Source organism: Juglans regia, chromosome 5 (genome assembly GCF_001411555.2).
Source record: "Juglans regia cultivar Chandler chromosome 5, Walnut 2.0, whole genome shotgun sequence".
NCBI classification, from domain to species: domain Eukaryota; kingdom Viridiplantae; phylum Streptophyta; class Magnoliopsida; order Fagales; family Juglandaceae; genus Juglans; species Juglans regia.
This window is the reverse complement of record NC_049905.1, coordinates 18,012,392-18,027,361: the sequence shown is the minus strand read 5'-3', so window position 1 is coordinate 18,027,361 and position 14,970 is coordinate 18,012,392. Positions and strand designations below refer to the sequence as shown.

The window sequence follows — 14,970 nt, the reverse complement described above, 5'->3', positions numbered from 1 at the left end:
ATTACTTGACCCAAAAAAGCTGCTTTATAATTCCCAGCATTAAATTTTTGTCCAAGTTGTTTATTTAAAATTAAAAAAAAAACCCCCACAAAATACAAATGAAAATAGAATCCAAAGATTTGAATTTATATATATATATATATATATATATATTATTTATGGAGTGTCGGTCGGGAGAGCAAATGCAAAGGCCTGGCTTGTTCAGAAAAGCAAAGGTCGCATAAAAAAGAGCTGTTGATAGAAGCTTCACCAGCATCTATCTTCTTAATTAATTTGCAGCTTTTTCTTTTGTTTTTTCTTACAAGAAACACATGCAAGATCAGAGTCTGTTCTTTGAAGCCCACTTCCTGATTTTTGTTTACACAATTATGGTCAATGTCTTTGCTTTTAGGCCTAGTTGATGTAACAAGATATTCTTAAATATTTTTAAACATCACATTAAAATATAAATATTTTTTTAATTTTTTTATATAATCGTTATCAAAACACAAAATTTAATACGACCTTCAAATAAAACACAAAAATAATACAATTTTTTAAATTTAAAAACAAAAATAATTTTCAAATAATTTTTTTTAACTTTATGATATTTTTATTTATTTTTTTTTCTCATTTTCTGAAACCCAATAATAAAACATCTTAACTCAAAGTATTTCAGATATTTTAAGTGTTCAAACTAGACTAAATAAGAAAGATCTTACCATTGGAGTTGTTTGCATTTAAAATCCATCTCAACTCATCTCATCATTACAACTTTTCCAAATTCCTATACAAAATATAATAAAATAATTCAACGTTTTCAAATCTCAAAATAACTTTTTCAAATTTCCATACAAAATATAATAAATAATTTAATTTTTATTCTACTATTTACAAATCATCTCGACCAATCATAACTCATCTCTAAATTCAAACCACTCGTTTTATCAAATATGTCCATAATTAGCATTTACTGAATTAAAAAAAAAAAAAAAAAAAAAAAAAAAACTGAATTAGAATAGGGGTGTAATTGGTAGAATATTCCACCACGCAACCACACTCAAAACGTGGGGTTCACATGTTTTAACTTTTGGCACATTATACCTGTGATTACCTTCACCTTCCCCTTCCCCTTCCCCCAAGTATCGGAAACTAACAGCCAAAAAGATTGAAAAAAAAACAAACAAACAAACGGAGATAAGGGTTAGTCGATTTGGCCTTTAACAGTACCCCTAACATGAAATGACTCTTTGGCTTATATTACTGATTAACACTAATACCATGCTTAAGCTTTAGAATATTAAGGGGTATATATGCCTTTACATGTCCCTTACTTAATTAGTCAGTGAGTGGTATTAGATTAATTATGTTACATGATTAGTGATGAATTAGAGATTCTCGTGAGTGGTACGATTCAAGTCTCTAATTCTCTGTTTGAATTGGACGGTTGAATTGAAAAAGAGATAAATATTACGTATAAATCTTATAATATTACTCGTGTATTATGTAAATATCATGTAGACATTTAGGTCTCGTTTGTTTTCAGAAAATATATCATCTCATCTTATTATTATAATTTTTTTAAATTTTAATATAAAAGAAAATAAATAATTCAATATTTAATGATATGTCTTTCTATATTTGAATTAAACAATTAATGAAGAATTGAAAATGAGTGAAATCTCAAAATGAGAGATTTGTACCCCCACACTTCTGCAAGAATTTTGAAGCACAACCCAACTTCAAGCCTCAAAATAAGCATGGTGGTGCATGTGTCATCTGTATTATATTCCATACAAATATTAAAGTACCTCAATTATTTCTGATTAAGAAATATGGAACAAAAAAAGGAAGAAAAAGTACCAGAAAATGACACATTGACAGACAAAAACCCTAGATCAAGTAGGCTGAATTGGTACGCATGGGTTGTATATAAATTCTGTGGACTCGTTTAGATAATAAGATGAGATGATATAAAATAATTTTAAATAAATTGAATAAAATATTATTAAAATATTATTTTTTAATATTATTATTGTTTTAAGATTTAAAAAAATTAAATTATTTATTATATTTTATATAAAAATTTAAAAAAATTATAATAATGAGATGAGATGAGATAAATTAAAAATGTTTATGTCATTATGGTCCACATGTTTAGTTCTCCACTTTTGAAGTCAAACATTCTTGGAAAAGATGGCAGCAAATTAGTTTTTGGAGGGAAACAAAGAAAAAGTTTAAATAATGAGTTCTTATAGTGAAAAAGTTTCGTATATATATATTTTTTAAAAAAATAATATATATAAGATTTAAATATATATATATTTTTTTATAATAGATCATATTTTTCTTAAAAGGAGTGTATAAGCTTGCACATCATAGAATTGTATCTAACATTGTTAAAAAAAAACCGAGTTTAAGGCCAAGTTTGAGTACTTATCTCATTATTATTTATTATTTTATTATTATTTTTTACATATTATTTATTATTATTCTTCATAAAATATCTTGAAATACCTCATTATCTAAACACGAACTTCCATTTTGAGTACAATCCTCAAGAAATTAAAATGAAATATTTGATTAATTTGAAATAGAAAAGTAAGCATCCAAAGGCTTAAAAAAAAGAGGAAGAATGCAAAGTTTTATTTCTACTCTCCACTAGAAAAAATAAAATAAAATAAAATGTATCTGCTACGTCGTTTTTATCTTTTGTTTGCAAATTTTATCACCTTATTTATTTATTTATCCCTTTCCAAAGATAAAGACAGAAAGAAATCTAAAATTTTAACAAAGTGTCTCGTCAAACTCAAAAAACACCTCACACATCAATGTACACGTGGATAGTATCTCAATATATTGAAGACAAATTAATGGCTTTAATTATTTAGCATTAGACTGTTTAAGATCATCTAGATGAATTGAGATGAAAATTAAATAAAATATTATTATTTAATATTATTATTATTTTATAATTTAAAAATATTAAATTATTTTTTATATTTTATATAAAAAAATAATTAAATGAGATGAGATAAATTAAATTAAAAAATAATACATCAGTCTCAACATAATTAGAAATTAGAAATGTACGTATCACTTACAGGTCATATATACCCACGTGTATTAAAAATTAAACAAGTCAATTAAAAATATTATGAACCCCAATTTTTTTTAAAAAAAAAAAAATAGATGTAAAAATAAATGAATTAGAACTTTAAAATAAAAAATATTAAATTGTGTAACCCAATTCTTTCCTGTTTTCAGTTTTATTTTTGTTTTTGTAATTTCCCATTTCAAAAAAGTTTCTAGCCTTTTAAGTGATTATATTTGTACTTTTTAAACCATTTTTTAAAAGTTTTTTTTAATACATCTAGCAGAAAATGTTGTCTGTAAAGTGACACATGTCGAACTGTCATTGGTGTTTATATTACTTTTTTTTAATAATTTATTAATAGAAAATATGATGTACTGATCTCATTTTTATGAGATTAAGGCTGAATTAAGAACTACTAAACCAAATTGCCTTTAAAATAAATTACAATGATCGGTACTTGTGTATTTAATCCTATTTCGTTTTTATACATTTTATTTTAATCATCAAAAGATTTTCAGTATACCATTATCGTCCATTTGGAAAGATGTACATAGAAATTAAGCAATTATAGTGATGGACGAAATGAAGCACCCATTAAATTGCAAAGTTCATAAATTCTCAAGCTTCGGGTTCATAAATTTCATCTGCTGCATGCAAATATGCAATGGTCCACTCCTATAATTTCATGGGGTTAGTTCAGGCTACTGAAAATGTCGTTCCTTGTTGAAATGATGAAGATAATTATTCCCTTGTTCTATCTTCTTTTAAAAATCCTGCAAAACCGTGATGCATCATGCAGCAGCCACTCTCATAATTCATTTGCGGTTGGGACAGTTGTAAAAAGGCTTGGGAGACGACAAAAACGATGAGAATGCGTCGTTGAAATCCAAAAATCCGAACCAGACAGACAAGAAGTAAATTATTCACAAAAAAGTAAAACCAAACAGTACCATAAATGACTATATAATAACCCTTTTTATCTGTGTCTGCTCATCTCTCCCTCTCTCTCCCTCTCGCAAGCAATGCCCCAATACTGTTTCTGACTCTGCTTCATTTCTACAGTGAAAAACAGGAAGTATTGGCTGGCACGGAGTGTGAAAGGAGCCTAAGGATGAGTGAAAGTTAAAAGATCTTTTTTAATCTGCATTTACCATTTGTGGGAGGGGGGGAGATCTCCCCTTGTAGTATACCCTTCTCTTTGTCTTTGTATCCTTATATATTGAAGTGACAAAGCCACTTGCAAAGTGTCCCAGCTCCATTACATTTTAGTAACACATAAAACCCAAATTAGAGAGAGAGAGAGAGAGAACTCTTGGGTTTTAGGGGGCCTCCATTTCTGTGCTGAGACACTGAGAGATGGCTGACATTTCGCAGAAGATTCTGTTGCCGGAAACGTTTCAGGGGGTGAGAGATGAGATTTCAGGTCAAATTGGGATGATGTGGGAGCTCATCAAAGCGCCATTGATAGTGCCTCTGCTGACTCTTGGGGTGTACATTTGCTTGGCCATGTCGCTCATGCTCTTCATGGAGAGGCTTTACATGGGAGTGGTTATCATCCTCGTCAAGCTCTTTTGGAAGAAACCAGAAAAGCGTTACAAATATGAGCTCTTGCAGGAAGACTTGGAAATGGGCAGCTCCAATTTCCCCGTGGTGCTTATCCAAATCCCAATGTTCAATGAAAAAGAGGTGTGCTTTGTGTTTTTCTCAAGGGATTTGTTTAGTTTTTTTTTTTATTATTATTTTTTTTCCTGTATTTTTTTCCATTGGGGTTCTCTTTTTGGTGCTATTTGTTCATTTCTGGGTTCTATGAAAGTTCTAAAGCTCGATGCTTTTCTTTGCCTTGTGTTTTCATGGATGTTTGGGTCAGGTCTACAAGATCTCCATTGGAGCGGCATGCGGACTTTCATGGCCGTCGGATCGTCTCGTGATCCAAGTCCTCGATGATTCAACTGATCCTGCCATCAAGGTACCCTCCATTTGTCATAAACCCATCAAATCACTTCCTAAAACGATACTAATAACTCAGTTTTGTCTTCCAAAGTCTGGTTACATTGTGTTGCAAATTGCAATGGCGAGATGGGCCAATTCTCCATTTCTCTGTTCCTGTCACATACAAATTCAACTTCCAAAATCACGCACCCCTGAATTCCTACTCATGTCAGCCTTTTTCCTGATCTATCTTCTACCATTTAGTCCACCTTTTAGCAGTTCCTGATCTGGGTTCTTCTGCTGCAACAAAACCAAATTATGAAAGTAGAAACTAAACCTGTTTGATATATACAATGTTGCAGCAAATGGTGGAGGTGGAATGCCAGAGATGGGCAAGCAAAGGCATAAACATAACGTATCAAATCAGAGAGAACAGGGTAGGGTACAAGGCTGGGGCACTCAAAGAAGGTCTGAAGAGAAGTTACGTCAAACACTGCGAGTACGTAGCCATTTTCGACGCTGATTTCCGGCCTGAGCCCGACTATCTCCGGCGAGCCATCCCTTTCCTCGTCCACAACCCCCAGATTGCGTTGGTTCAAGGTCGCTGGAGATTTGGTAAGTTTTACCACTTTGACAGAGATCATCATTATATTTTAGTCGTTAATTACATTCATTAAATTGGCCTAGTTATCTTCGATATGTTCTTAGGAAAGTGTCGGTGCTCTTTCTTTGCTTTTTTTTATTTTTCTTTCTGTTCGTCGTCGGCGGGATTTGTTGCAGACTGCATGGTGTCTAACGAAAGGGGGAGGAACCCATTAATCACGGGAGTGGGCCAACACTTTGCTCCTCTCTTTTCGACACTTGCTTGTCTCTAGACCGTACACCACTCACTCTGCAGTTAACGGGTCCAGAAATTTATTTTCTTGGTAGAATTAATTACTTTTATAATTATTGAATATCTTTTTATATAAATAATTAAATAAATATAATTACACTTTTCTTTTCTTTTTTTTTGGGGTAAAACATCGCAATTTACGGATAAAGAAAAGAGTCGGCTCATTCAATATTTCTATTGTGTGTTGTTGATGTGCAAGAGAGTGAGAAAAACAAGTGAAAATGAGAAAACTAGTGGTCCAGTGGAGAATAGCAAAAGAAAATGAGACTTGGGAGAGTAAATATATATTTACATATTATAATTTTGTTTTTATGAAAAGGGAAATGATTTTTACAGTAGCCTCGTTTGTTTTTACAATCTCATTTCAACTAATCATTATAATTTTTTTAAATTTTTATATAAAATAAAATAAACAATTCAATTTTTTCAAATTCTAGAATAATAATAATAATATTAAAAAATATATATTGTAACAATATTTTATTTAATTTTTAACTTTTATCTGAACTTATCTCATCTTATCTCATTCGTGAAAATAAATGAGGTCTTGTGTGCCAGTTTAAAACACTTTTTTTGAAAAAAATAAATAAATGTAGGATTCATATAAAAAAATGTATTTTTTTTAACAATGAATTCCATTCTTTTTTGAAGAGAGTGTTCGTTACTTGCGCACTCTAAGAATTTCTTTCATAGAACTTTGAGATTTGAGATTTGAGTTTTAGCATAAATATAAACATATGAACTTCATAATATTTTAAAAAATGTGTTTAATATTTATAAATTCTTAAGAGGTAGAGATGTGTTATATAACATTTTACAATAATTGGTAAGGGTGAGGGAGGGAGGGGGGTTTTCTAAATTTGTGGAGGTGGATATTTTGTCTACCAATTGTGGAATTGGGTTCAAGATCCTTAGATATTGTAGACAACACGACACACTTCGCACCCACATGGATTGTTTTGAGCTTTATTTATTTATGAGTGTATTTTTCATACCAATTAATAAATAATTTTTTATAATATATATATATATATATAGAACTTAAAATATTATTAGTTATGCATTGAGTTGAAGGGTATGTGTAAAACGAAATGTGAGAGAGAGATATGATTAGTAGGTGAGATTTCATATTAGTCGTATTAAACAATGTTTTTTTAATGGGCATTAATGTTAGGATTTGTGTGCAGATTTATGAGCTGTGAATGTATTGGACATAAATCTCCCGACCTAATTGCATTATCATTCAGTTTTTAATGCATGTTTCCTTTTTGTATCTGATTCACGTTACTGTCCTTGCCTTTCACACTCTGTTTCTGAATGTTTGAGGTTGGGCTAGTTTATATTTGAGTCCTGCTTTGCATTTGATCAACGACCCGGATCGTTCCGGTCAAAAGGTCAACTCCTCGGGGACACGTTGAAAGGATAAGGTCAATTGAGTCATTTTGCCTTCCCACGTGCTCATATATATATATATATATATAGTCTTAAATGAAATAATTGAACGAAGAGGTGGGTCCCAAGTAAAAATAAGAAAGAAATATAAGAAGTGGTCAGGACCAACTGTCCAAATGGTGGACCTCTGTCTGCTTGCCGACACTTGGACTTTAGTTTCTCTCTTGACGTGGCAAATTTTCATTTGGCTCACGTGAGGACAGTTCTACTTCATGTGAGGATATCCCCTACTTTTTTTTTTTCTTTTTCTCTTTTTTTGGGAGAATCAAATAGGCGGGTGCCAGTTCATCAGTCATAGGGGATTCGTGAGGGTGGGGTCCTACCTGATTTCTGCCCCCTTTGTTTAATTAAAAGATGAGAAGCTTTGACTGGAGAACTTCTACTGAAAATAAAAAAAACATTTCATTTCTTTTTAATTATTAATGCTTTAAGCAAAATACATATAATCTTTGCACTGTTCCTGTAATTCTTTTTTTGATTGATTAAAGTTTGTGAATATTTACCATTTTATGATTGATAAAACAGAATTAAATGTGAAAAACAAAATTAAATTGTTTTTGCAGTGAATGCTGATGAGTGCTTGTTGACAAGAATGCAAGAGATGTCATTGGATTATCATTTCACAGTTGAGCAAGAAGTTGGGTCTGCAACACATGCATTCTTCGGTTTCAATGGTAATTTCGCGTCACATTATACCCGTTCGATCTGCATTAATCGAGATTTTACTGAAGTTAATCCACGCTACTTAGACCATATCAACTAATGAGATTGTTCTAACTATACTTGTTTAATGCACATGAACTAGAATAGATAAACTAATCTTTAAAAATAAGATGAAAAGAGAGTGAATAGTTTGAAGGATATAGAACCTAAGACATTGAGTGACAACAGGTGACTGGTTCAATGTTTGAGAACTGAAGGGAACTTAGTTGGTCAATTGCATATGCTAATATGCTTTGTGAGGGTTATTGTAACTGGTGAGAAGTTTAGGTAAAGATAAAATTCACCTACTCTACAAAACTATTAATGGGTTTAGTCTATTCTTCAGAGTATGCTTTCTGATTGAACAAATGCATTTTGGCTCTCTCAAAGTACTTTGGTTGAGATCTTCTTATGACCAACTGTTCTTATAACTTGAGCTATTTTGTTAAAATTTAAACCGTTGCTATGATATGGAATTTTGAAGTGGTGGGAAAAAAATTGTAGGGCCCATTACTCACAATGATTGTTCTCAATGTTAACTTCCCCAAGAAAATTACTCATAAATTCTAGAAAAAAAAAAAATCCCCAAGAAATGGAAGTTAAAAAGAAGTGACTGTGAATTGAGGAGTACAAGCACATGTGAAGTTAAAAATAAAATGCATTGGTTAGCATTTAAAACTCAAAGTGATGCCTTGTGAAATGTATTCTTGCTTTGTAGTTGATGTTACATGACAATGCATTAGAAAGTTAAGTTCCCCTGTTCAATTTACTTTAGAAGAATCTCAAATGATGAAACTTGAACCCAAGGCACTTCCTTGGCCAAAACAGCATAAAAATGAACTGTTTATATACTACTAATTTTGAGGGAATAATTTCAAATGAGTTCTATAATTACCGTCACCAAACCCTACAAACATGCGCATTATTATCGCCACGAGGAGAAGTAATGAATTCATTTTTATATATGATCTTTAAGGGACTGCTGGTGTTTGGAGAATTGCTGCTATTAATGAGGCAGGCGGTTGGAAAGACCGAACAACGGTGGAGGATATGGATCTTGCTGTCCGTGCCAGTCTTAGGGGCTGGAAATTTTTGTATCTTGGCGACCTCCAGGTATCTAGCATGACAAAGTTGAAGTGGTTATTCCATTTGTCTGTCTTTAGCTTGGTTGCAGATGTGAACTCTGTCTTTTAATACATCTCGGTTTTAACTTACCTTTATCTTAGTGAATTGTAGCATTTACTTTATGGCTTAGATTTATCTTGGTGGATTATTACATTTACTAAATTACCAATTATCTTAATGGTAGGTGAAAAGTGAACTTCCTAGTACTTTCAATGCCTTCCGATTCCAGCAGCACCGTTGGTCTTGTGGTCCTGCTAATCTGTTTAGGAAAATGGTGATGGAGATCATTAGAAATAAGGTTGGTTTATTGAAATATACCATATATTTGTTTTGCGAAAAGTGAACTTACTAGTACTTTCAATGCCTTCAGTTGGCAATCAATCATCCTTTCAAAATGCAGCTTCTAAGTTATAATAATATATGTTTTGTGAATTCCACTGCAGAACGTGACAGTGTGGAAGAAAGTATATGTCATTTACAGTTTCTTCTTTGTTCGGAAGATCATAGCCCACATGGTCACATTCTCCTTTTACTGCGTTGTACTTCCCCTGACCATCTTGGTTCCTGAAGTTCATGTTCCAATCTGGGGAGCTGTTTATATTCCCTCCATCATCACCATTCTTAACTCAGTAGGAACCCCGAGGTCTGCCATGTTGTATTAATTTTCGTTTACTTACCCATTTTCTTAGATTCTTTAGTCCACTTGCCGAGGCAAGAACTACAAACTACATTTGCTTAGGTAATCTCAATCTTGCAGGTCAATTCACTTACTGTTCTACTGGATTCTTTTTGAGAATGTGATGTCTTTGCACCGTACCAAGGCAACATTAATCGGCCTGCTAGAAGCAGGGAGAGCCAACGAATGGGTTGTCACTGAAAAACTCGGAGATTCTGCTTCAAAGAAAGATGCCAACAAGAACAAGACACACACCAAAGGACCTGCTAAAAGACTAGGATTTTTTAAACTTGGGAACAGGTAATTTTTCATTTGAACGTTGAACTCTTATCTGCATGGACTACAATCAGCATGACAAAATAATTTGATTAATACTAAAATTATCCAACTAGTAGATGTCGGTGCTCTTGATAAACTAGTAGTAATTCTGATCCTTCTATCCGATTCGCGAGACACATCAACACTGGCAAACGGACATATGCAGTTCCCACAAAATGGTGTGCAAAACCACGAGAAATTCCACATACTTCCAGAAAGTAATGTTTGTAACACTGTCAAATCCTACAAGTCCTAGAAACCAGTTTGTTCCGTTGGGTTTTTCTTTATTACAGTGGTTCTGAATCCTTGTATTAGTAGATTATTAAGTAGGAGCATAGAAGTTAGAGATTCTATTTTATCAGAATATCTCTCCATTTATTCTTTTCATTTTCAAATGGAAAATGGTCCTGCTCTATCTATACTCTACATGCTTCTATCGAATGCACATGGCAACGAAGGAGACGAAACTCACATGAGGTTGTGCAGAGTGAGAATTTTATTGTAGTCTGTTAGCTTGTAAATACTAGCTGTCAGTATGCATGTTGACAAAACCAAGAAGGTATATTTTGTATTATATTCAGCAGTTAGATTCCATGTTGATGTAGGCATTATATATTTCAGTTTTCTGACATCCTTGCATCTAACATATGCAATTCCATGTGCTGAAGGTAAAAGGTGCGTGCTTATATGTTATCCTAATGCCAATTTTCTTTTGTTGTTTCTTCTCGGTTAAATTCAAAAAGGATGCATACATTGGAGCTGGGATTTGGAGTTTTCCTCTTCTTCTGTGGATGCTATGACTTTGTACATGGGAAGAACAACTACTTTGTATATCTCTTCCTCCAAACCTTCACCTTCCTCATCACAGGATTTGGTTACATTGGCACCATCATTCCCAGCTCTTAGTGGCAGCCTGCATTTTTAAGTAATCTACATTAAAACGGCTCATCATCTTTGTGTTTGCCATGCCGTTTCGTATCTATCTCGTCTACAACAAGAAGTTATATATATAATTGGGATGTTAGTTCCCATGAGCAACGATTGATTGCAATTTGTATGATTTCAATTCATTCAAGAAGAGGCCATTCGTCATGTTGGGCAAAAAAGTTCTTGGCATGGTCTCCTCAGAATATCTCACTCATCTACTCAGAAGTAACCTTGGAAAATCACAGAGACAATGTTCAAGATATTGGAAAAGACACCATACAGAACCAAGTGCAAGAAAACAAGGAGATTATGTAATTTAATTTGTTTGAATAGAATGTAATTGTGAGATTTTGTTCTTTATTTTTTAATGTTTCCTATTTGTTAGTTTTCCTAAGTTCTGGTCAATAATCTTATCAAACAAAAGAATGAACTTGTAATCAAAGTCAATTACATTTTTTCCCCTCAAGCACTACCCCACTGTCAATTGCCCCCAAGTATTTTAGCAATGAATAATGCTACTATGCCTCAATTTGTCTCTTCATTTTGATCGCTCGTGCATTTAATTTTTTATTTTAATTTTTTTCTAATATTTAAGGAATTGATTATTAGTGTATTGGTATTTTTTTATTTTTTAAAAATGTTTGAAATAAAAAGGAAAAAAAGGGCTTCAATATTTTTGATGAAATGGCACCATCAAATTGGTAGATTATAAAATAATTGTATAAATATCAATATTATTCTGTTAATTTGACAGGAAAAAAAAAATAACTATAAAGATGATTGTGCCACCAAAACAATTTCTTAAAAAGTTTACAAAATAGTAATAATTAAAAAAAATTAGAAATTAAAAAAAAAAGTGAAAAAAAAAACTAAAAATTTGAAAACATAGAGGAATTAGAGAGAGGAGAGACAAGAAGCTTCCACCCCAACTAAGGGGCCACCATGCCCTTGTGGGCTTTCCAATTTATGTCAATGATAACTAGCATGCAAATTTTTTCTCTTTATTCCTTCTCTGTGTCATGCGCTCTCTCTCTCTCTCTCTCTCTCTCTCTCATTACAACTGCATTTACGTACCTGTATATATATTTTCAAATCCAAAAATAAGCTCTCAAGGAAGAGTACTCAAGGCAGGAGGATCATGATCCTCACCTGACTAATCTAACCAGTGTTGTTGAGCAAAGTTGGATTTCTATCTGTCTCAAATCAAATAAATAAGTATACCTCTTCCTTCACCAACATTTAAAGTAAAGTGAATTTCATGGGGAACATTTTCATGTCTCTTTCCATGCCTTGTCTCTCTCTCTCTCTCTCTCTCATGCCTAGTCCCAATCATATGCAGCTAGCTATGATTTGCATGAATTGGGTTTAATGATCCCATGTTATATCATTGCTAGCTACACATTTTGCTTCCTTGTCATTAATGCAGTCATGTAATTAAAGGCAACATTGTTTACTCTTTCTTTTTGTTTTCGGACAGAAACGATGTTTGCTTTTGCTTGAGGGTTATGTAATCTGTAGGTTATGTAATCTGTATTACTTCTAACAGAAGCCTCATTATCTTTCCTAACCTTTTTCTTTTCTTTTTCCTTTCGTTGCACCCAATGAGAGCAGTGTCAGCATATATTAATACTAAATGACAGCACATATTATTTATTTATTTATTTATTTTTTTAAATAAGTTCTTCCAAAGATACCAATAATTGGTCTCATGGATTATGGAAACTTCCAAAGCAAGTTGTTTTGATAGGCTTGTCATAAAATGATCGATGAGGGACCAACTACCATCTTATATCATCATGCTTCAACCTTTTTAAAGCCTGTTAGAATTAGGTCAATGACCCTTCCTTGGGATTACTTATAAAGGTTCTAGCTTGGTGGTGGCAATAAAATAATTAGTAATTTGTCCCAAATTAGAAATCCTTAACTAATTTTAATTGATGAGAAAAAATAGGAAAAGAATTCAAAGCTTGATGCAGGCTATAATTCCAGTTAGGTTTGCAGTAGACAAGACTCATGACCCGTTTGGATAGTGAGATGAGTTGAGATGGTTTGTGAATAGTAATGAGATTATCAGTTGAAATTAGATCAAATGAGATGACCTCAATATGTATTTGTTTTTTTTTTTTTTTGTAATTGGATATATCTTGTTGAGCAAATGAACAGAAGAAATAGACAATGATAAATAAATAAATAAATCGATCTTGTCCATTCATTTTTATTAAAATATATCTACTAAATTTTTAACTGAAGGTAAGCCTAAATCATCTCAACTCATCATTACAATTCATCATTACTAAATATCTCTCAACTCATCATTATAATTTTTTTAAATCCAACACAAAATATAATAAACAATTCAACTTTTTTAAATTCTAAAATAATAATAATATTAAAAAATAACATTCTAACAATATTTTATTATCTCAACTCAACTCAATTCACTTCAACATCCAAACGCAACCTAAAGCAGTTAAGGGAAGAGTACCTTGTAAATACACCTAGTTTTGGCTGTTCAACTTTGAATCACATCACTGATCACATGACATCCAATTAATTTTATGGATATGTTCTAGGAATTGCTATTAATCTTTGTTTTAGCAATCACCAAACCAGAAAAATAAAAATAAAAAGTTGTACAATAATGAGTGAATTTCACTTATTTTAGGAACAAATTTCAGGCAAATAAAAACTAACTCTTAAAGCTCCTTTTCAATACCATGGTTTAGGATTGATGCTGTTTACACTTGTGTTGGTATTGATGTGGTAGACAATAGACATGAATTAGTAATAAAAAAAAAATTGAAAAATTGAAAAATCAAATCATAACCACAAAACTTATCTACCACATCAGTGTGGTTAGGTAGGTGCCACCTTGATAGTGTTACAAGTAGTATCAATCATGATGATTTAGAGACAGAAAGATACATCCCTATGGAAGTTATATAAAGATCAAAATAGTTATTTAATCAAGTGTTGGATCAGGTAAGTAATTAACAAGCATATCTATGTATTTAAATTGCCTTTTACTCAAATCTCAATTCAATTTTAAAATTCTTGTTTCTCTCTCAAAGCTTTGGAGATTAATTTTTTCTCGAGCACGTTCTCCCTCCTCTTCTATTATTTTTTTATGAAAAATTTTATGTATTAGTCACTATTCACTACCTCACGTTTCACTTCCTATGAAAAAACCTCCACACGCTATGAAAAAAAATATATAAATGTGTGGTATAAAAGTGAATAGTAGTTGATACATAAAATTCTTTTTTTTTTTTTATATATATCGATTCATTTTTTCACTTAAATAATATTATCCATTTATTTTTCAAACAGGATATAAGCCAAACTCATCGAAATGAGCAATTTTAATTGTAATGCAAAGTTGCTTGAAAAAAAGAGTACTATATGAAAGTGGAGGAGAATGTATAATATATTTACTTACCAATGTAGACAACTGCATGTAAGTGAAAGCTGAAATAACAACAAAAGTACTGAAGTTCCTATTTATTAATGTTTGGCTTAGTTCGTTGATTTCTGCAGGGAAGGAAGGAAGGAAGCTACGAAATGCACATGTTCCTGCAACCTTTTTCTAATCATATAATCCAGTTGATACAAATTAATGCAGTGTGTGAGAAAACGTAAATGAGCTGTCTTTTCCAGATCATTGGTTGGTTGTTTTTCAATCTTACTAAGAGCTCGCTGGTTCTTTTCAATCCAGTTGATACATGTTCCTACTAAGAGCTCGCTGGTTCTTTTCAATGCTCGGTCCCATGTTGTCTCAGGACCGACAATCCCAGCAAATTAAGATTCATTCATTAACGTTGAAAGATTAATTATCTTTCCATCGGTTTAAACTGTTTTGAATTCGAATAC

General features: G+C 32.1%; 1 protein-coding gene across 1 annotated transcript; it reads left to right on the top strand.

Moving 5' to 3' along the window:
• The first annotated feature begins 4,068 nt into the window (after positions 1 to 4,068).
• Positions 4,069 to 11,629, top strand: LOC109011768 (glucomannan 4-beta-mannosyltransferase 2-like). The gene is made up of 9 exons (XM_018993086.2): positions 4,069 to 4,762; positions 4,944 to 5,042; positions 5,368 to 5,620; positions 7,916 to 8,026; positions 9,031 to 9,167; positions 9,364 to 9,477; positions 9,623 to 9,822; positions 9,937 to 10,155; positions 10,917 to 11,629. The coding sequence occupies exons 1-9, from the start codon at positions 4,433 to 4,435 to the stop codon at positions 11,077 to 11,079; spliced, it is 1,626 nt and encodes a 541-aa protein (XP_018848631.2). The 5' UTR covers positions 4,069 to 4,432; the 3' UTR covers positions 11,080 to 11,629.
• Positions 11,630 to 14,970: the final 3,341 nt, after the last annotated feature.